At 58.7% G+C, this 21733-nt stretch overlaps 1 protein-coding gene across 3 annotated transcripts in view; it reads right to left on the reverse strand.

Moving 5' to 3' along the window:
• Nucleotides 1-495: 495 nt before the first annotated feature.
• Nucleotides 496-21733, reverse strand: part of GNG7 (G protein subunit gamma 7) — a 122556-nt gene continuing 101318 nt past the window's right edge. For 2 of the 3 annotated variants that reach the window (XM_026481034.4, XM_026481035.4), the window contains 2 exons: nt 6647-6765; nt 496-3523 (listed from right to left, as the gene is read on the reverse strand). In XM_026481034.4, coding sequence (XP_026336819.1) covers nt 3398-3523; nt 6647-6727 — 207 coding nt within the window. In that variant the 5' untranslated portion in view covers nt 6728-6765 and the 3' untranslated portion in view covers nt 496-3397. Of the gene's footprint in view, nt 3524-6646; nt 6766-19072; nt 19215-21733 lie in introns of those variants that run through there. The other variant, XM_057312028.1, reaches the window with a different exon arrangement.

Consider the following 21733-nt stretch of genomic DNA (forward strand, 5'->3'; position numbering starts at 1 on the left):
GCCAGGCACTTTCCCGCGGGACATGCCAGACGGAGGCGATCCCAAACTGTGGGGCACAGGGCTCACGCGTGCTGATCCGCACACAGTGCGGCCCGAAGTTTTCTTTTTAAATTTATTTGGGAGAGAGAGAGGGAGAGAATGAGCAGGGGGAGTGGCAGAGGCAGAGGGAGAAGCAGGCTCCCTGCTGAGCAGGGAGCCTGACGTGGGGCTCGATCCCAGGACCCTGAGATCATGACCAGAGCTGAAGGCAGACGCTTCACCAACTGAGCCCCCCAGGTGCCCCTCCCCGAGGTTTTCTAACTGCAAACTGGAAAGTCCACGGAGGCTGAGGGCCACTTCGTGGGGCTGCCGGAAGCCACATTCCGTCTGTGGAGCGCCCTCCCAGCAGCAAGGGGTGCATGCGTGTGCATGGTGGGGGGAGGCAGCCCAGCCCACCCTCCTGCCCGACCCCACCCCCCGCAGGCGGTGGGCACAGAGAGGACCAGGGAGCCTTGGTGCGGGGGTTAGTCACTCTGTATTAACAATTCACACGATATTAAAACACTGCAAGAAAGTGGGTGTGGCACACCTGAAAAAAAATTTTTTTTTAAATCAGAAATAAAAGCCACTGAACATCCGAACCAAGATGGGGTAGAACCTGCTAGAACCACGGATGGCTTCTGTGAACCGGACGGGTCTTTGCAACGTTTGGCAATGGTTTCCGCGGACAGAGAAGGAAGAGGGCGGAGTGTCCGACAGATGGCTTCTTTTCCGGAGACTCCGTGGCAGGCTGGCTTTTGTTAAGTGTTCTCGAAGGACAAGAGCAACCTTTGGTGGCCTCACCTTGGCCCGGAAACTGCCCCCCTACCCCTTGCCCTCGGGGCGGGCCGATGGCTGGTCCTGCCCGCAGAGCTTGGTGGGCCAGCCGCAGCCACAGGAGGAAGGGCAGCACCTTCCACCACCCGCGGTTCACACCCCCCAGGCCAGAGGTCACCCCCAGTCACTTAATTCTTGGCCTGGGGGGTCACCTGTGGGGGGAGTGCACATTCTAGCTCCTTCCTGGAGTGGGGGAGGGGAGGCGCCCCAGCTGCCAGCCCCCTGGGGACACCGGACCCCGTGTCTCCCATCGCTGTGCCCCGCCCAGGCCCGCGCTGCCACCTCCGCCAGCTCCCGCAGACGCCGTGCACACAATGTTTTCATGCAGGACGCACGGGGTCTACACTACGGACACGGAGACTTACTCTAGAAGGAAAAAGGGAGCGTTTTCTTTCTCAGCTAGAAAGACCCCCGCGGTGGGGCTTCTGCTGACGGCAGCCTCCTGGGGTCAAGGCCCCCGGCGGCCCCTGGGGGAGGCGGCTGGGCAGGTGTGGCGACGGAGGTGGGAGCGTGCCCATCCTCAGCCTCTCTGGGTCCAGTTTACCCACACCTCTTGGCCCCGGGGGCTCTGACTTGAGTTTGAATTCTCTTCAGGGCTGGGGGCACTGCCGGCTGAGCCCAGAGCAGGCCCTGGGGCTGCCGGACTCTGTTCCACTGCACCACTCTGAGCCGGGCTCCTGGGCCACCGGGGTGGGGACACAGGGCGGGTGTGGGCGTGACACAGCTGGCAAGGCAGGGGGTGCACCGAGACCAGGGCCTCCCGTCCTCGCTGGGGACCCGCGGCCCGAGGACCAGCCCGGGGGGGTGGGGACGCGAGGGGAAGGACGGGCTCCAGGGATTAAGGCCTCTTTCATAGAAGTGGCCTGGACAGGCTTTGCTCTGCCAAGCACCCCCCCGATCTCGAGTTGGGTGGATCCTGCCGAGCCCTGGCATCCCCGCTGCGAACAGCTTTTGTTCTGTCTCGCTACTTTGCTGAGGACAGTGAGAGGCTGGCTCCCCGCGCAGTGAAAGGTGGCCAGGGCATCGGGCCCTCGCGGCTTCCCGGCCCAATGGCAGGTTTGGAGAAGCTGGGCTCCCCACAGCCCCTGGTGCTCCCGGACCGGCCGGAGAGAGCTGAGCTGGGAGCCGGGCGGCAAGACCAGACCCTACAGCCTGCACCCTGGCGGAGCCAGCTCGCACGGGGACGTCACCTGTCCGCACGGGGACACATGCCCTCCATCCCCAAACCTTAGTGCTGCTGGGATCTGGGCCTTGGCACTTGCAGGGGCTTGGGGGGAGCAGGAGCCGTGAGGTTGGCACGAGGCCCTGGCCCCCAGTCTGTAAGGCGAGGCCCCTCCTGGTGGGGGGGGGTACAGGGGCAGGGCAGGTGGGGGACAGGTGTAGGGGATGGGTGTGCGCGGGGCCCTCCCTCTGCCTCCTGCTCCTTTAACTGTCCAGGTCGCCACAGGGCCCACGTGATGAAAGAGAAGCCACGGAGGGAAGTGCGAGCTGCGGATTAGCATCTCACCCCCGAGGGCCGCCGCTGCTCCCGGGAACTTGACGCCTCCGGACCCGCCAGCCAGGGCCTCCCCAGGCCGCACTCCTGTTCGCAAAATGGCCACGGTGATGGGCAAAAGTGGAAAACAAAACAAAACAAACCACAACCGCCTGGAAGAACCAAGTACAACCACGGCCTCGAACTGCCCACATCGCCGCTCGTGCTCAAAACAGGACGGGCCCCAGCTGACCGTTCCCGGGACCAGAGCAGGCCGCTGGAAATCCACCTCCGTGAGGGGTGGGGTCCCAGGGAAGGGCAGGGGGCCGCGGCGGGGCTGTCGGGGGACGTGTGCCACACAGATGCCACACAGATGCCACGCAGCAGGGTGACACGTGGCCACGCGGGGTGCGCTGCACAGACAAAGCCCCCCTCCCACCCCCTAACATCCGCGGGCGCATTCCGCACAATGTGTGGCTTCGGGCTCAGCCGCCGAGCTCTGTGCTCCGTGGTGTGGAGAAAGAAAGGTTTAAGCGAAGAGGAGACATGTTTCCGAAACAGTCCACGGCCCCCCCCACAACCCCCAATTTGAGTCGGCTCAGAAGAGAAGAAACGGTTAAACACACAGCAGCGTCGGCCCGGCACCAGTGTTTCCACAAACGGCCAGTTGTGCGAGGATCGCCACCCGCCCCGGTGCCCGGGGCAGCGGCCAGGTCACTGGCCAGGTCCCCTGCCTCCCTCCCTTGGCCCGGCCCGGCCCGGCTCTGGACGGCTACCCCAATGGCAGCCGAGTTTCCGGAACCCACTAGTGCCTCACTTGGGCATTTCTGCTGTTCCCTATGGGAAGCGGCCGTGGCCCCCCAGCGTCTCCCGGCCGGGCCTGGAGCGGACGGCGCTGTTGGGCTCACCAGTCCGCCTACACCCGGAGGACACATTTCACCCCATCCATGGTGGCAGCTGCTCGCCTTTCTTGAGAACTGAAGGTTTTGGGACTTGAAATGTGTTGCCTGACTGCGCAGTGAGTGATACCCTAGCTGAGGGACAGGGGCAGGGACACCGGAAACGCGGCTACAGAATAATACAGGGCTTCTTGTCCTTAAAGGGGTTCTCGGAGGCAGGAACTCCCACCAGCAGGGGGTCGTTCCGGGCGTGCTGCTCGCAGTAGCTCATGAGTTCCGACGAGGCTTTGGACACCTGCGTGTGGGCACAAGGGCGAGAGAGGAGAGGTCAGACGGGCTGCCACGCGCACGTCCACTGCAGCCAAGGCGGGGACAACGCAGTGTCCACCCACCGGGACGGAGACACCCGGTGCACCCACCACGTGCCACCAATGGACCAGCAGATACACAGTGTGTCCACTGCCCACAGGCACATCCCTCGACTGCCAACAGGAGCGTGGCGCCCACACGCACTGCCTGGGGACGGACCCTGAGCCCATGACGCTCACGGAGGGAACCAGACATGGAAGGCCACGTGGCGTGAGCCCACGTGTGTGACACGTCCAGAACAGGTTCCTCCATGATGGGAAGGGGGCTCGTGAGGGCCGGGGGCTGGGGAGGGGACTGCTGATGGGGACAGGTTCCTTTTGGGCTGATGGAATGTTCTGGAACGTGATAGAGGTGGTGGGTGCACAACGTGGATGCGCTATCGCTGCTGGTAAGTTTTTAGGTGTGTTTTACCACAATTTTAAAAAGATTGAAGAAAGGACTGAGTCTCCTTCAGTAGGAGTTGCCCAGATTTTGGACAAAAGGGAGAGATGGAGCCCTCTTTAGGATTCAGATCAGGACTCCATTCCCACCCAAAACAGGAGGGCACAGGAAGAACTGTCTGAACATTGGAGGGACCCCAACACAAGCTCCTGTGCGTTTCTTCGCTGGGCCGGCCGGGGCCCAGTGACCTGGGGCCACATGCATCAGGGTCCCCAGAAGACGAGGGGGGAGATGCGGGGAGGGGCCACTCAGCCCCTGGGAAAGCTGATGTGGGGCAAGGGGGTGCTTCATCACAGCAGAGGGCAGGGCCCAGCCGTGCACCCTACCCCTCCAGAGTGTGTGTCTGGGGCTGTGGTGGGCACCGTCCCGCTCTGCTCCCACGCGGTTGGACTGGGGGCTGGGCGCTGGGGTTCAGGGGTCCTGGGCCTGGGTGAAGGCGCCCCCGGGTCTCCTCCCTGCGGCGGGAACTGTCAGAGGAGCTTGGCCCCCTGCTTCCCCACCTCCGAGGTGACAGGAGGAGCAGCCGAAGGGGCGTGAGAGGGTAAGACAGGCGGGAGTGAGGGCTCTCCTCGGGCTCTGTGGTCTGGGGCCCTGCGCCCCTGAAAGCCAAGGCCGCCCGACCTCGTCCCCAGTGCTGCCCAGTCTGCAGGCTGGCCTCTGGGTTCATCCTGGGGACACTCCCAACCACAGACACTGACAATTGCCACTGTCCTGAGCACGCGGGCCGCTCCCAGGGCCGCTGCCTTGGAGGAGCCCGCGGAGCTTGGTTTCTGGAGCCGTATTTGGAAAGCAACCCTCCACAAGGACAAAAATAGCCTCCGGACCCTGGAAATAACTGGTGCGGTGGCTCAGGCGGGTGGCCCCCGCTCACGCCCCAGCGTCCGCAGGGAGGCTCTGCCCCGAGGGCCGGGCCCCCCATGCCCGCCTCGCTGCCACTTGCCAGGCCACGGCCCCACTGGCTTTTCAGACGTGCCGATGTTTGCGGTTCTGGTCGCCGGTGTGGGGACGAAAAGCCTCAGGCGGGACTGGAGTGGGGAGGGTGGGTCCCGTCCTGCTCCCTCCTCCCCACGACGTTCAAAGGGGTGGCGGGACTCCTCCAGCACATCAAACGGGCCAGGATGAATCACGCTCGCTCTCCGCCGGGGCTGCGGCCAAACCGGCTCACTAAAGTCAAACCACGTCAACTGAGGCTTTCAAGCCTTTCTCTTTCTTCAGCCCGAAGGAATGCTTTGAATGCGCGGGGATCTGGAACATTCAGACACCTCGCGGGAGCCCCCCTCCCACCCGGGGGGCTGCAGGAGCCCTCCTACCCGGCTGCCGGGCTGGAGGCCTGCTGCTTCCCACCCTGTCCAAAGCGGGGCTGTCCGTCAGGTTTCAGTCTGTCTGGGGACTGGGCCGCCCCTGCTGGTGAATTCCCGTGCCCAGCAGGGACCGCAGAATGGCAGGTGCTCAGAAAATCAGTCTGATGTGTGATTTTCATGTGTCCACTTGGCCAGGTCACAGTGCCCAAATATTTGGCCAAACACTAGTCTGAATGTCACTGGGAAGGTCATTCTTTCATGAGATTAACATTTAAATGGGTTGACGTGGAGTAGAGAGACAACCCTCTAAATGTGGGTGGGCCATGTGCAATCAGTTGAAGGCCTTCACAGGAGAGGAAGGCTGCCTGCAGGTGGCCTTGGGGACTCGTGCTGCAGTGTCAGCCCTGGCCCGGGTCTCCAGTCTGCCCTGCGGATTTCGGACTTGCCAGCCCCCATGGTCTGTGAGCCAGTTCCTTAAAATACCTCTGGCTCTCTCTACACACGTCCTCCTGGCTCTGCTTCTCCGGGGAGCCCTGACTGATCCTGAGATCAGCTGGAGCGGGGCCAGGGCAGACGTGGAAACCACCTGGGCCTTCTCTAGGGAGACTCCCGGCTACCGGCTTGCTGGGGCCCGGGGCAGGAGACCACTGGCTGGAGGCGCCGTGACGTCCTTTGCCAAGTGGACACGGGTGTGATCAGAAGATGGCACCTTCCTCACGTGAGAGGCCACAGCTGGGCTGCTGGCCCTTTTTGGGAAAACCAAGTCTGCAGAGTTGATGGCCCAGCTAGGCACCAGCTTGGCTTTGGGTCCCTGCTCCCTGATGGGTTAAATGTCTGTGAGCAGGAACTGCTTGTCCTTTTTCTTTTTTTAGCATAAAAAGCAAACACACTTATTTCAAAAAATCCAAACAACGCAGAAGTGAAGAAAGTAGCCAGCAGGGAGCCCTGGGTCCTCCCTTCTCCGGACCACGTCTCTAACTTCTGTCTGCACCTGCTGCGACAGGGGCCAGACCGAGCTGGCTGAGCAGTGGGCAGGAGAAGAGAGAGCCTTCCCCGCGGCTCTCGAGGGCAGGACCCCCAGGGCTGGGGTGGGCTCGGCCCTGCCTCTGGTCCCCCTGCAGTGACAAAGCCCACGACACAGGTTTTGTATCAGCTGGGTCTCTCCATTGAAGAAATGGAGGCTCAGAGAGGTTAGGGAGGGGCCCAAGGTTGCACAGCGAGGGCACAGCCGGAATGTAACCCCTGGTCTGGGGCGGGGCCCCCGTACAAGGGGTCTCTACCCTTCTCCGCTCGCCCGTCCCGCTCACCTTGATGCGCTCGATGCCGGCTTCGATGCGGAGCTGCTCCACTAGCTTCCGGGCCTGGGCTATGTTGTTAGTGGCTGACATTGTCTGCCATCAGCTCTGGGCCCCTGTCGTCCAGAGAGCTGTTGGGAGGAAGCAGATGGACGTGAGCTGGCTCGTGAAGGCCCAGGCTTGCCTGTCTCCCAGAAGTCCCCACCTGAGCCGCGCTGCCCATGCCCCCGGGTCGAGGTGGGGTGGTGGGAGGCCCAGCCGAGCTGTCTCCCACGGTCCCCCCTGTGCTGGTGGGGGTAAGTGCTCCCCAGACGTGACCACCATGCCTTTCAGGACAGTTCAGCAAACCACAGCATTGTCGCAGGGATGACTCAGAATGAGGGACTCGTGGGGCACTTTGTCTGATCCCTGCCCTGCTCCGTGCCCCCAGTACCACTGACCGTGGGCAGGGTCACTGTCTGGGGGCGTCCTGGGCACATCCCTGGCCCCCACGCTTCAAGGCCAGGATGTCCCAGTTGTGATGGACACAGATGTGCCCAGACATGGCCCAAGTCCCCTGGGGCAGAGTCGTCTGGGTGAGACCCTGGCTCTGAGGCACAGCAGGTCACCTGGGAGGCACCTGTGTGCTGTGGTCCTGGGTCTGATATCCCCTCCTTCATCCGTGTGCTGTGGGCCCCGGACGATGGCCCACCGCGTACCAGGCACTGCTCTGGGAACCCCACTAAGTACGGCTGAGTGCAGGGGGAGGCCCGTGGTTCCTGTCTGTGCAGGTGCCTGCCTCCGACTTCCCAGCCCAGGCCCGGCTGTGACCTGGTCCCCCACAGGAGGCTGCCTGCGCGGGAGGGCTGGCTCCTGTTGCTGGCGCGGGGGAGGCTTCTGGCAGCTGGAGGGGGGATTCACGTCGCCAGTCAGAAAAGGGAGCCCACTTGGTTTTGCGAGGTTTTCCAGCACCTTCTGACATGCCGAGGCGGCTGGGACATATGTCCACAGACTAGGGTGCTGAACACAGCAGGAATCTGTTCTCCCACATCCTGGAGGTCAGAGGTCTGAAATCCAGGTGGGAGCAGGGTCGGGCTCCCCCGTGAGGCTCCAGGGAGGGTCCTTCTTGCCTCTTCCAGAGGCTGGTGTGGCCACGTCATTCAACTTCTGCCTGGTCCTCCCATGGCCTTCTTATAAGGACACCTCATCCAGGACCACCTCTTCCTCAATCCTTGCGTCTGTAAAGACCCTATTTCCCGTTAAGGTCCCGTTCTGAGGTTCTGATGGACATGAATTTGGGGGGACACTATTCACCCCGCTACACTTTCCTTGAGTGTGGGTGGTGTGCTCGGAGTATCGCACTCAGCGCGGGTAAGTGATGGGTGGTAAACCCTCTTCTTGAACCCCGAGTAGCCCTTCCGCGAATTCTCCGGGGACTGCTGCTCCGTGTGGGGGGGTAGGTGTGCTTGCTGCTTTAGTGACCAGATAGCACCCAGCGGTCTTCTCACGCCCCCCACACCTTCAGGAAGTGGGTGTCACGCCTTAGCAGCTCAGGGCGAGTCAAAAGGCCTCCCCACCTGCTCGCCCAGCGAGAAGACCAATCCTTTCCTGCACCAGTGATTCCGGCTTTGCTTGTGTTTGAGGGCGACCTATTTTCTTTCCCAAATATTTTTATTAATTTACCTTTAATAACGTTAAAATGTTGAGATGCCTGTTGGTTCACACGCAGCTGTAGGACTTGACAGAGCCCGTATGCCCTTTGCTCGCTCTCCCCCACGAAGGCGTCTTGCAAAACTGCGGTCAGCATCGCAGCCGGGGGGCTCCCCACAGGACAGAGCGCATGGCGCGTCTCTCCTGCCCCAACCCGCCCCCAGCCCCGGCGGCCACCGATGTGGTTTCCTTCCCCACACGTCCATCATTTCGGGAACGGCGTGTGAGTGGACCCGGAGGATCTTAACCTCTATGGACCGGCTTTCCCGCCACGGGCCGATCTGCCGGGGACGCATCCAGGCTGTCACGCGCGTCGCTAGATCTCTGCCGAGCAGCGTTCCCCGCCGGGCCGGCCTCCGCTCAGCGGTTTGCAGGCTGAAGGTGAGCCTGGCCCGAGTCCCATTTTTGGCCATCACGGACACGGCCGCCACAAGTCACGTGCGAGCTTTTGTACAAACACCAGGCTTTACTTCTCTGCGATAAGCGCTGAGGGATGTAACCGCGTGTTCAGGTTTTGGAGAACACGCCGAGCTGTTTCCCAGAGTGGCTGCACGTTTGCATCTCAGCAGCAGGGTGAGAGGGCGCTACCCTAGCTTTACAATTCTGCTGCGCACTTTTCTCCTGGTCCCTGAGGCGGTGAAAAGTCTAGTTTCCCTGCAGTCTTATTGAAGGGCTTTAGTATAGCGGTTCTAAGGGCTGATCGCGAACCCCAAGGACGCCGGGCCGTGTCTGGGACGTCTGTGGTCTCCACGACCAGGGGAGCTCCCAGTACCGAGAGGTACTGCTCAGCCCCCACTGGGCCTGGGACGCCCCCCAGAGGACAGCCCACCCAGGTGCCTTCAGCGTCCAGGCTGAGGAAGCTCCCAGGAGGACCCGAATGGGCGTCCGAGCCGGCACAGAACCCAGGGTCAGGAGTCTGGGAAGACGCCTAGCCCGGTAACGAGCGGCACCCCGTGCTCTGTCACGACGTACAGCCAGCGAGCGGCACACAGCTGCACCCCTTCCTTCCCTCCCTCCTTGCCTCCCTTCCTTTCAGTTTTAATTATTTAAGTCATCTCTATACCCAGCACGGGGGCTCGAACTCATGACCATGAGATCAAGAGTCACATGCTCTTCCGACCGAGCCAGGCAGGTGCCCCAGATTTCAGATTTTCAAAACATTCTCTACTTATCAATTAAAAAAAAAAAAAAGGACCGTGGATACACACAACACCTCGGGTGGTCTCCAGGCACTTACGTTGAGTGGAAAAAGCCAATCCCCAAAGGTCACGTGATGTGTGCTTCCATTTATAGCACATCTCTGAGATGAGAGAATTGTCGGATGGAGGAGAGATTCACGGTGCTGGGCAGGAGGGGGCTCCTCGTGGCACTGGAAACGTGGACTACCTTGAGGGGGGCAGTGGGTTCACGCCCCTGCACGTGTGATAACCTTGCACAGAATTACACACACACACACACACACACACACACACAGGACCACAGCAACAGAATAAGGTCGGTGGACGGTATCCATGTCCACATTCCGCTTGTGATACTGACCATACTTCCACGAAATGCTACCGTTGGGTAAAACAGAGTGAAGGATACGTGGACTTTCTCTGATTTGTTATAACTGCATGTGTGTCTAAAATGACCTCCATAAAAGTCCCAGAAACAAGATCCTTCCACACCGCCTGGCTCCTCGTCCCTTCCGGCAGACGTCCAGCCCCCTTTTGGGTCAGAAAGGCCTGAGTGTGTCTGTTCTGGGAGCACAGAGCCCACGTGTGGGTTTCCAAGGGCTCTGATTCAGCAGAGAGCTTCAAAGCAGCCACAAAACGTCCAACCCAGGGAAAGCTGCCCCTGGCTGGGCTTACAAATACCTAAATTACTCAGTGCTAAATATAGACGCGAATGGAGAACAAACGGGCCGGCCCCATGGTGTGTTTTCCTTGGAAGGCCAGGGACTGCTGTTGGGCACCCACACTCAGAAATGTCTGCCGGGATCCTAGGACCCCCATGCCCCTGTGGCCGCCCCCAACTGTGGCCTCCCTCCCAAGCACGAAGCCCCGAAATGTGGCTGGCTTCCCGTTCCAGGCACAATGGCCCGAAAGGCTCCCTCTGGGCTGGGTTATCTCCCCGGCCGCAGGGGACGGCCAGGGATGGCTGCTCTGGGGGGTGTGCATGCCCGTGAGTGTGTGTGTGCTTACTGCATGTGCATGAAGATGTGTGAGTGTGTACGTACGTGTGTGAACACGTGTGTGCAGTGCCTGTCTGCGCGTAGACATACGTGTGCACGCAAGCACACATGTATGTGGCTGTGCATGTGCACTGCACCTGTATATGCGTGCACGGGCTTGTGAACGTACATGCGTGTGTGTGAGTGTGCGCTGCGGGGACCAGACAGCGGTTGCGTCACCACAGTGCACGCGGCAGACTCAGGCCTCATCCCGGCTGGTGTCCTAGCCGGTCACTGACTCACGGCCCAGCCGCGGCCCCGGGGTGAGGCCAACTGCAGCACCACGGCAGTGGCCCTGACTCAGCCCAGGGAACATTCCTCACCGATGGCTGCTCAGGAGGAGCACGTGATGGCGCCGGTGCCCGGCCTGGCCGGACCTGCCTGGGCCCAGCAGAGCCTCACCGGCCCCAGGAGCCCGGCACAGCCTTGGCAAGCCGGGGGACAGGAGGGAGCGGGGTGGGGCTGTCTGTCCCTGCACACAAATCTCGCATGGGAACATGTGAAAGGCAAGGACAGCAGAGGTCCCCGCCCGGGGGTGCATTGTGAGGCTGCGGTAATCATAAACGGGAGGCAGTCACCCCCAGATGGAACGGGTCTGCCCTTACCCACGAGGCTCCGGAGCACAGAGGGTCAAGCAAACCATGGGGAGGGGCAGCGTTTCTTCCCTGGTGGGCTGTGGACACGGCAACACGGGGAAACAGAATGGGGTCTCTCCGGCTCGGCACTGCCGACAACGGGGCCGGCTCATTCTCTGGGGGATGCTGTGGGGACTGGGCGGCGCCCCTGACCCCACCCCTCCATGCCAGGAGCTCCCCCAGTGTGACACAGATGTCCCCAGACACCGCGCAGTGTCTCTGGAAGGGCAGGATCACCCCCAGGTGAGACCCCCTGGATCAGGGGGTTCCACTGACCCCCAGGAGACTGAGTTCAGTAACCATCGGACTCCCTAGGTCCCAGGATGCCGCACACACTTCACCACACACACGGAGTTGGGGTGACTCACAGACACTGGGGTTGCCCTGGTTTGTACCCTCTACCGCTGGGGGTTTACTCTGGCGTCCAGCGTGCGCAGGGGCAGACTCAATATTTTTTCCAAATAATTAATGCCGGGTTTGTTCCCCTGGGTCCTGCTGACATTCAGGGCAGGTCACTCTCTGGGGGGGCATCCTGGGCACTGGGGGGGCGGGTCAGCAGCATCCCCGGCCCCCACCCACTCGATGCCAGGAGCACCCCCAGTCGTGACGGCTGCAGATGTCCCCGGGGGGCAGAGCTGCCCCTGGGTGAGAGTCACTGGATTAGATCAGACCTTTTTTTCACACCCAAAGAGATTCCATATAAAGAGCCATAGAATAAGGAAGGAAAGATACACAAATCAGTAAAACTGTACAGGACACTTATTCTCAATCATGGAGAAATTACGTTCCAGCAACCGAAGCAACAGAACGAACGGAGAAGACGAGCAGCTCTGATCTTCTGGAATCGCGTAGAACTTCACGACAAACGCTAATTAAACTAGAAACCAAGACCACTGACCCGGGAAAGGCCACGGCAGCACAGAAGCTGACGGACGACCCCTTTACCACGTTAGTAACACTCCGGCCGGGCCCCACTGAGATGCCTCACAGGACTCACTGAAAAAATTCAAGTAACAAGTAACTTAACTGGTAAAGACCAAAGTGGACAGAACGGCCTGGCGAGCATCGGAGGGCAGTAAGTGGAAAGACAGCACCGCGAGCTGCCCCCTTACTTACCCGCCATGCCAGGAAGGCCGGGGAAGAGCGCCACCTGACACACTCATTCCACACTCCCTGGTCCTGTAACCTCATCTCAGCCTCACAAACCGACACCAAGGACTCCAAGGATGGCCCCTCAAATTGGGGGGAAATTTAATAAATTTTAATGTATTAAAATTAAATTAAAGAAATAAAAACTGTATACAGAGAGGTGTTTACAGCTGCGTCATTTATACTAGCGGAAGCCCGGGACGAAACCACAGGTCTCGCTCTGCAATGGGGGAACGGCAAATTCAACGGGACATTTCCCAGGTGGAACATTGCGTGGCCGTTACGAATGGTGCATAAAAAGGCGGAGCTGCAAGGGGGTGCGTGTGAGAAGAGGGAACGGCAAACGCCAACATTCGAACGTTCGGTCATCTGCCACCGCGTCACAATGTACCTGGATAAAGGCAGACAGGGAACCTCAAAGTGACAATTTGAAGTAGGTCTACGCCCAACGTGGGGCTCGAACTCCTGACCCTGAGATAAAGAGTCACACGCTCCAGGCGCCTGGGTAGCGCAGTCGTTAAAGCGTCTGCCTTCGGCTCAGGGCGTGATCCCGGCGTACCAGGATCGAGTCCCACATCGGGCTCCTCTGCTAGGAGCCTGCTTCTTCCTCTCCCACTCCCCCTGCTGTGTTCCCTCTCTCGCTGGCTGTCTCTCTGTCACATAAATAAATAAAATCTTAAAAAAAAAAAAAAAAAAAAAAAAAGAGTCACACGCTCCACCCACCGAGCCAGCCAGGTGCCCCTCGAAGTGACAATTTTGTTAGGGATTGTTTCTATTACTTCCTTCAGTGACACGTTTCCCATAATTTGCAGACAGTGAAATCTGTCCCTTTGGGCTCACAGTCGATGAGGTTTTGCAAACACATCCCGTCACGCAGCCGATGCCACCATCCAAGTCTAGACTCTGCCACCCTGAGACGCGCCCCGTGGTGTTGGTTTTGTCGCCAGCCCCTGCAGCTCCGATGTGGGAAGTCTGCACGCAGAGTCACGCCGTGCGGGGTCTGGCTCTGTGCCCTCGGCACGTGTCCTGGCGGGTCGCTGTGTGTGGGGCCCACGCATGCAGCTCCTTTTCAGGGCTGTGTAGTGTTCCACCGGAGACACAGTGGGGTTTGTGGGCCCATCACCCACTGGGCGACATTGGGGTCGCTGGGGATTGTGAAGAGTGCCTAGACATGTGCTCACCCACAGGGTCTGTGGGAGCCCACATGCCCCGTGCTCCTGGGTGAACCCCAGGTGTTGGATTTCTAGCCGCTCAGACAGGTGTATGTTTAACTTTACAAGTTAAACATTTTCCAAGCAGTTTTCAAAGCCACTGCACTGGTTTGTCCTTTGAAATAATCACAGACAGGGAGTTGCAAAAACAGCACAGGGAGTCCTGTGTGCCCTTCCCCTCCCAACGCTGACGTCCTATGTGACTGTGGGACATCAAGCCAAGACACTGATGGTGGCCAGCGCCGTGCTCGCGTGTCACCAGCCCTCTCGAGACTCGTTTCTGTGCAGAATAGATTCTTGTCACCACCCACCTGCCTGCAGGCGTCCCCACACTGCCGCGAGCCCCACAGGGCAGACGAGGTTTGGAATAAAGGGGTGCCGAATGGACGGATGGGCAGATGCAGGTGAAAAAGTGTGACCCAAATTGGCGGCAGCATCGGCCGAGAAGTCTGGGCTCCGGTCTGCAGAGCTACGAGGCGGCTGAACCCTCTGTTTGTCAAGTTCTAAACGTGCTCGGTCAACAGTGGGGAATCCAGGGTCTCTTCCCGCTCCACGCCATGGACACTGGGGCCAGATGGTTCTCTGTGGTCTTTCCCCCACCCCACCCCCTCAGTGCCAGGAGCACCCCCGTCGTGACAACCGCAGACATCCCCAGACATGTTGCCCCATGTTCCATGGGGGCAGAATCTAAGTCCTTTAGGGAAGTCCTTCATCAGAAGAAACTGCAGCTAAGAGAGGCTCATTTGGGCAAAATGTAAAGCTTTTTTGGAACTGAAATGGTGCCGAACAAAAATAGAAGCTTGTTTCAGAAGGGGGTTTAGTTTTCTTAGCATCCAATGACCCTCTGTGACTAGAAGTCACACAGGGCAAGCTGCCCTTTGAACTCAACCAACCACACTTTGGAAGTGGGCAAGGCTGCAGGTGCTGGAGAGGAGAGAAGTGGAAGGGGAGCAGAGTAGAAGGCGGCCAGACCTAAATTCTGCACACATCAAAGCTGTGTGGCTTGGGGGAAGTTACCTCCCCTCTCTGAGCTCCAGCCAACTCTGCAGTGCTCAGAGTGACGCTCCCTCCCTGGGCAAGCCTCCAGGTCCCCAAGTTCCAGTGCCATGGAACAGGGGTGCCGAGAGGCCAGCAGCCACGGAAGAGGCCCTCTTTGAGGCACCTGTGGCAACTGCTCACTAGAAACACAGCTGCTGGCGAGATGGAACCAGACAGGGTGCCCTGCACATCCTGTGCCCCGCGAAGGTGGAAGGGCCGGTTTGCTGGGAGCTATTGAGAAATCTCGCCCCCCACGGAGCTGCTGCACCGCTGTGGCCACTCCCTCAGCTGCCCAGGGGCCCGTGGGACAGGTGTCACAAGCCCACCTGGCTCGGGGGGAGGTGGGGGGAGCTGGGCAGGGTGAAATTGATCAGATTAAAAATAGGAGTGGATGGCATTAGTGGGAGAGCCAGAAATTGAGAGCCCTGAAATGATATCTTTTCTGTTGTACTTCCCCGTCGCTTCTGGGCCACGCAGCAAAGGTGAGGCTGGACCCTTTCAGGCTCTGCTGTGAGCCCCAAGTCCACGAGGCAGGCCATGGCCAGGCTGTGTCCAAGCCGTTCTGAGCATGATCAGAGGGGCTCTGGCCTCGGGGATCCTGAGCCACAAGGCCCTCCTGCTGAGCCCCCAGAGCTTTCAGGTCTCTGGGAGGAGTGGAGTGACTTCTGGGCACCTCATTCCAAGGGACAAAGGTAGCCACCAGCTTCTGAAGGCACAAGAGGCATGTCTGCAAGCCGGTTCACGGCCCAGCTCTGCCCTGGCCTGGGTCTTAGCTTCCTCCCCTGGAAAATAAGAGGGCTGTTCTAAAAGCTGAGAAGGGATCCCGGTTTGTTATCAGGTGGTTCTAAGAGCCAGACGATCCACGTTAATGGCCTATCTGCAGATTCTGGCTTACACCACAGTGGGCCAGCTAACGTGGACAGGCTCTCCTGATGAGGGGAACCAGAAAAGTTAGACAGAACACGGGCGCAACTGCTTGAGGGCACCGGAGGGTTATTAGTGAAGAATTTACAGCTAGGATCTGAGGGAGGACAGAAGCCCAGGAGTCTGGCTTTTGGGGTAACTTTTTCCCAGGATGGAAGGTTTGCTAAGAGGCTGAGTGGTGTTTCCATCAGCCTTGCAAGGCTGGTGAAACAGAGATTGAGATCCAGGGCCCTCCGAAGGGAGAGAGCTGGGCGGACTCCCCCTTGGTACAAACTGGGAGAACAAGACAGTGCAGTCCGAGCATAAGAAAAACTCAGATGTGGTGGTGTGGGAACACCACAGGCAGACACTCTATGTGTCTTTTCTTGAGCATTTGAATGAATGGCATTTTCTGACTAGGCTGCATTTTATTTTATTTTAAAAGATTTTTATTTCTTTATTCGAGGGACAGTGAGAGCAAGAGAGATCACAGAGGGAGAGGGAGAAGCAGACTCCCCGCTGAGCAGGGAGCCCGATGTGGGACTTGATCCCAGGACCCTGAGATCATGACCTGAGCTGAAGGCAGACACTTAACCATCGGAGCCACCCAGGCGCCCCTAGACTGTATTTTAGATGGACTTTAATTTTACTGTCACTTTCACCATAGGTGACATTACCTGAAAGAACTTATCCCAAATAAACATGCAAAATTATATGGTCCCTGAATTTTTTACACACACAAGAGGATACGGGTAAACAGGATACGGCTAAACCCTTAACGCCACCGCAGCAGAGTGCCGAATAGACTCAGTCCCTAGTACCGGACCGAGGCGAACCTAGATTGTGGGCAGCCCTAAATGCTGGGCACAAGTAAACAGACACCCTCTCTGGTGGAAAACAACATCATCTTAGGATTCAAATTATTTCCACAAACAAGTCTGCAAGCACAATGTCTAGCACACAACTAGCAATAACCAGGCACACAAGGAGATAAGACCCCACAGACAAGACCCAGCAGGAATAACGGGCAAGAGGAGCAGACTCACAGGGGTTCCCGACACCGGAGTTGACAGACATTTTAAAATAATTGTGTTAATTACATTCAAGGAGGTAAACAGGTGAGATTGGAATTTCAGCAGCACTAGACACTACAGAAGAGAGTGGGCACGTGCATAACGCTAACGTCCGAAGCATAGGAACTCAGTGGAGGGAATAGTATCATTGAAGACAACGAAGGGGAAAGTTGGCGAGCTGGAGGACAGTTCAGGGGAAAATATCCAGAACGAAGCTATGGAGACGCAGAGAGGAAGGAAAGACGGAGGAGAAGGTGAAAGAGAGGAAGCGGTAAGGCGTAACACACACGTGACCGGAGCCCTGGAAGGAGAAGGGGGAGGATGAAGCAGAAGCGATCTCTGAAGTGATAACAACAGACAGTTTCCCCAAACTGAGTATTAAACAAAATACTACGTTCAGCCACAGATTCCAGAGGTCCTAGAACCTCGGGCAAGATACACAATGTAGACACTGACAGAGAACTAGCCAGTAAGCCCATGAAAAGGTGCTCCCCGACGACTCGCCAGGGAAATACGAATGGAAACTAATGGGAGGCTGCTTCATGAGCACTATAGGGGCGAAAATGGTAAAGACTGGGAAGCGGAAATGCTGGAAGTTTCACACATTTCTGATGGGAGTGTAAAACAGTACAACCGCTCTGGAAAATGGGTTGGCGGTTTCTTAAAAGGCTAAACACGCGCCTAACCTATGACCCAGCAATTCTGCTCTGAGGGACCTACCCAAGATAAACAAAGACAGACCTCCGTGAAAGGACTTGTACGAGATGTTCACACGTCTTTACTTATAACAGCGAAAACTGGAAACAACCCAAATGCCCGCCCACAGGAGAACGTATAACCACACCATGCTAGTTCATGCCGGGAAATATGACGGCACAGTGACAAAACCCAGCCTACAGAGGACAGGAGCCACACGTGTGAATCTCAAAAATATTTTGTCCGGCAACAGAGCTCAGACACCAGAAACGTCTCACATCTTGCTGGAGGTGTTGGTGTTCACAGGTGCATGTGTGTCCAAACTCATCCAGCTGTGTATTTAAGACCTGTTCCTTTCACTATGAATCACACCTTAATAAAATCGGTTAATTACGAAGCAAGCAGGCAAACATTAGCTGCTGGAGGGAAAAGGACCAACAACCAGGCGGACTCGGTGAAAACTCTAGACCTGGGGAAAACGGACTTCAAGATTTTAGGTGAAATACAGACATTTCCAGACACACAGGGAACAGCCAGCCTCTCCAGCAGACCCGGCTTGTTAAGGCAGAGCAAGAGGATATTGGCGAAACATGAGTCCCGCTGGAAGGGAGGAAATGCGTGAAGGAGTTGAAAAACCCGGGACAGAACTTGACAAAATAACCCGAGAGTTCTCATGGAAAACTCAACAGGGAGTGGAAGTCCCCAGAAAAGGCTTGGAGCACCCCAGTCACCAGCCGGCAACTCCCTGTTCACCTGCAACCAGTTTTTCAACCGCTGTTCTATGTGTCGGCCTTAAACATTTTAGGCTGCTCCTTTTTATTATGCCATTTTGGTTACAGCATTCCAGCGACTGCAGCCTTGGGTGCTAGAGACATCCTCTCTGGATCGTGTGACTTCACACACAGGGGAAACCAAGTCAGCCCCCGAAAGCTACACATGCACCTGCACCTGGTCCGGGGCCAGAGCGAGAGACCGAGGCAGGCCGTCTGCAGAGACTTCTTGGCCCGCTGGGGCCTCCCCACACTGCCTGCCACCTCAGGCAGCTCCCTGTGCCACCCCAGCAGGGATGCAACTCCCGTCTCCCCCTCCATCCCTCCTTCCGACAGCTGGTGCCTGACCCTCCCCTACGCAGAAACCGCAAGGGGGGCCCTGCTCCCTCACAGAATCAGGTGCAAAGTCCAAGCCTGTCACTCACTGTCCTCTGCCAGGAATTCTTCCCCCAGCATCTCCCCTGCTGTTGTGGCCTGAAGGTGTCTCCCCAAATTCATGGAGAGATCCTTAGTCCCAAGGTGACAGCCTCAGGAGGTGGGGCCCTAGAAGGGGCTAAAGAGACCTGAGTTCTCTTCTTCCGCCATCTGGCCGCACTCTGGGTGTGGGTGCTCCCCAGGGGATGCAGTGGGCCATCTGGGCCTCCCCGTACGGGTTCCCACCATGTGTGCCCAGGGGATCAGTACTCCTGTCTGCCTGCCTCTCCCAAGGGCTGCCAGTTCCTTGGGCATGGAGTCCGTGTCTCTCTCCAAAACATCTTGTGCCGTGGCCCCCTGAATCACCTTTCGAGGAGAAATCTCACCATGTGACTTCTCTGCTTAAAACCATCCCCAAGTGAAATTTTAGAGAAACAGGAAGTGTCACACGTGGACTCACACGCCGCAGGGCCTTCTGTGTCTGGCTCCCTCCCTGAGCGTCGTGGGCTCGGGTCCATCCCCCGGGCAGTGCGTGTGGGCGCCTCGCTCCTGCTCGCGGCCGACTGACAGTCCATCATGTGTGCGGAGTAAGGTTTTTAAGCAAACGCGTTTTATAAAAAAAGGAAGAAAAAGGCAAGACCTCACCTTGCTGCTGTTGAAACCCAAGCCAGTGCTGTCTTCCTAATCAGAACTAAAACCAATCAACAGCTTGCCAGCTTTAGAGCCTGACACGGACTATTTGTGTTTCTGGCGTGCGGACAGGAACACGGAGCGCTAGTCTGCGTGTGGTGCTGGGTGACGGCGTGCAGACGGAGGGCTGCATGTCCCCCGGCTCTCCGAGCCCCAGCTTTCTCATCTGTAAAACACGGGCTGGGGAGGGATCTGATTTGTTATATAGGTAACGTAAAGATGGGGGGCCCTGGGGGCAATCAGTTAAGCACCTGCCTCTCAGTTTCAGCTCAGGTCATGATTTCAGGGCCATGAGATGGAGCCCCATGGGCTCCGTGCTCAGAGGGGAGTCTGCTTGGGAGTCTCGCTCTCCCTCCACCCCTACACCTTGTTAAAATAAGTAAATAAATCTTAAAAAAAAAAAAAAAAGATGGTGCAGTGGCTTCGTCCTGTATAAGCCACGCACACGGGAAGCTCAGTCTGATGGCTTCACGCACGCCTGTGAAACCATCGCCTTCCCAAGAGCAGGGACGTATCCCTCATCTCCAAAGGCCTGGAGTTCCCAGCTTCTCCTGCTGCTCAGAGGCTGAGCGCCTTCTGTTCGTTCTGACCTCACCTTGGGGAGGAGGCCTCCTCGGAGGCCTGGAGACAGGTGGAGGTTTGTCCAAACTCACCCCGCCGGCAACTTGCAGAAATGCCAGTAACGAGTACGAACAGTCCCTGTCATTCGTGAGACCATGATGTCGGGACCATGGAGGGACCACTGTGCCCACTTTCACCCGTTCGGAAGCTGAGGCTCAAAGATGTTTGTATGTTAATAACCTTCCTGAGATCACGTGGCTGGTGGAGGTTGGACCAGGGTTTGAATGTCATTGCCAAACCAGGACCAGTGGGGAGACGAGACCCAGGAGCCGCCTGGCCACGTCCCACCGCACTGCCCTGTCCCCCTTCGTGCCTGTTCCCCGTGGACCCAGAGGCAGCTTGGCGGTCAGGGCTCGCGTGGACTTTGTATCCTCCACAGCCCGTGTACTCGGCAGAGGGCGTAGGGAGTAGGAGCTACGGCGCTCCTGGGTCTGAGGGGCTGGGGTTCCAGGGTTCTCGACACCCACACCGGTCCCAGGAGCCTCAGGGCCACTTCTTCCTTTGGGGAAGAACTGGCCGCTGGGTGTGCTGCAGAACACTGCAGACGTCGGGGGCCTGGGCGTGGGGGCTCCGAGGGAACCCCGAGGGAGCGTTAATGACAGAATGTCTTAGCTTTGTGCTTCCTGTCCAGCAGTGTGTGGGCGAATCCGGGACAAGTCCCGGGAACGTCTTCCCACGGGCAGCAGCACACTTCCCTGCCAGCTTCCCACAGCGCTGCCCGTGTGAGTTTGAGAAACGCTGTGTTCCCCGGAAGGCGTGTGGCCTCGACACCCGTGGAGGACCCCTGGGAGGGCTTCCCAGGATCGTATTTCTGTGTCCTCGGCCCTCCGGCCGCGGGCTGGGTGTGCTGCAGCTTCCGTCTCGGTGAGTTAGACGGAGTAACGGGCGCTCAGGCTGCAGCTTGGGCCCAGACGTAGCCGCTCTGAGAGGTCATTCAGACCCTGCATCGCGCCACAGTGCTCAGCGTGACTGCGTCGGGACCGCCCACAGGGGACGCGCGCCAAGCAGGGACCCGAGAGCCCCCTGGGGGTGTGCAGGCCGAACCTCCGTGTGGTGGCGCGCAAGGCCAGGTGCAGACGGGGCCCTGCGGGGGTCCCGGGCTCCGATCCTCCCCTTGGAGCTGATGCGGCCCTCTGTTCAGCCCCGGGCGCCGACTCCACCCTCCGAGGTGGTTCCCAGCTGCACAGGAAGCAGTGACAGCCAGACAAAAATGCCCGAGATCCCTCGGAATTCCACACATAGCTCTCATAGCTGGGGGGAGCGCCACTCCCGCCCTGCTCCCGGAGCCCGCACCCCAGCGGCCTGGGCCGGCTCCTTACCAGAATGGATGCCAGTGCAGGCTTCCGAAAGTTGGCGGGCTGGGATGCGTAGCAGGAAAAGAATGTGAAAAATGTGCCTGGTGGGGCAGCGGCCAGGAGGGAAGGGCCTTCGAGGAGCTGCTCTCGGAGCTCTCGGGGCTCTCCGTTCTGGTGGTCTGAAGGCGGTGTGGCCCAGAGCAGCTGAGGACCACCCCCGGCAGCACCCCCCCCCACCTTGGTCACGGATGAGGTCTGGGCTGCAGGGAACTGTGTTTCTGCACCCAGGGGGCTCGGGCTTCTGAGAGCCGCCTGCAGGCCCACATGGGGCACATGGAGCTGGCCGGCCAGTGGGAAGCAGCTGGGGGGTCTCGTGTGGGCAATTCCAGGTGCTGAAGTTTTCCTGATAGCCCTGGGGCCCCTCAGGGAGGCCCGCTTGCATCTCTTCTGCAAGGCGCAAATTCGCCGGACCCAGGGTTGCAGAGGACGGCCCAGGCGAACTCCCACGCTGGGGAAACAAGGCCGGGCGCTGACGGCACCGGAGACGAGTGAGCGGGGTTCAGGAGTCAGTCCTCCTAAGAGCCCACCGCTCAACCACCCCGTGTCTCCCACACAGACACGTCTTCTGGAAGCAGCAGGAGCTGTCAGGCCTGGGAGAAGGGGGGTCAACAAGCCCCGACCTCAGACGGCGCGTGCTCCA

This window comes from Ursus arctos, unplaced genomic scaffold, assembly GCF_023065955.2.
Source record: "Ursus arctos isolate Adak ecotype North America unplaced genomic scaffold, UrsArc2.0 scaffold_14, whole genome shotgun sequence".
Classification (NCBI taxonomy): Eukaryota; Metazoa; Chordata; class Mammalia; order Carnivora; family Ursidae; genus Ursus; species Ursus arctos.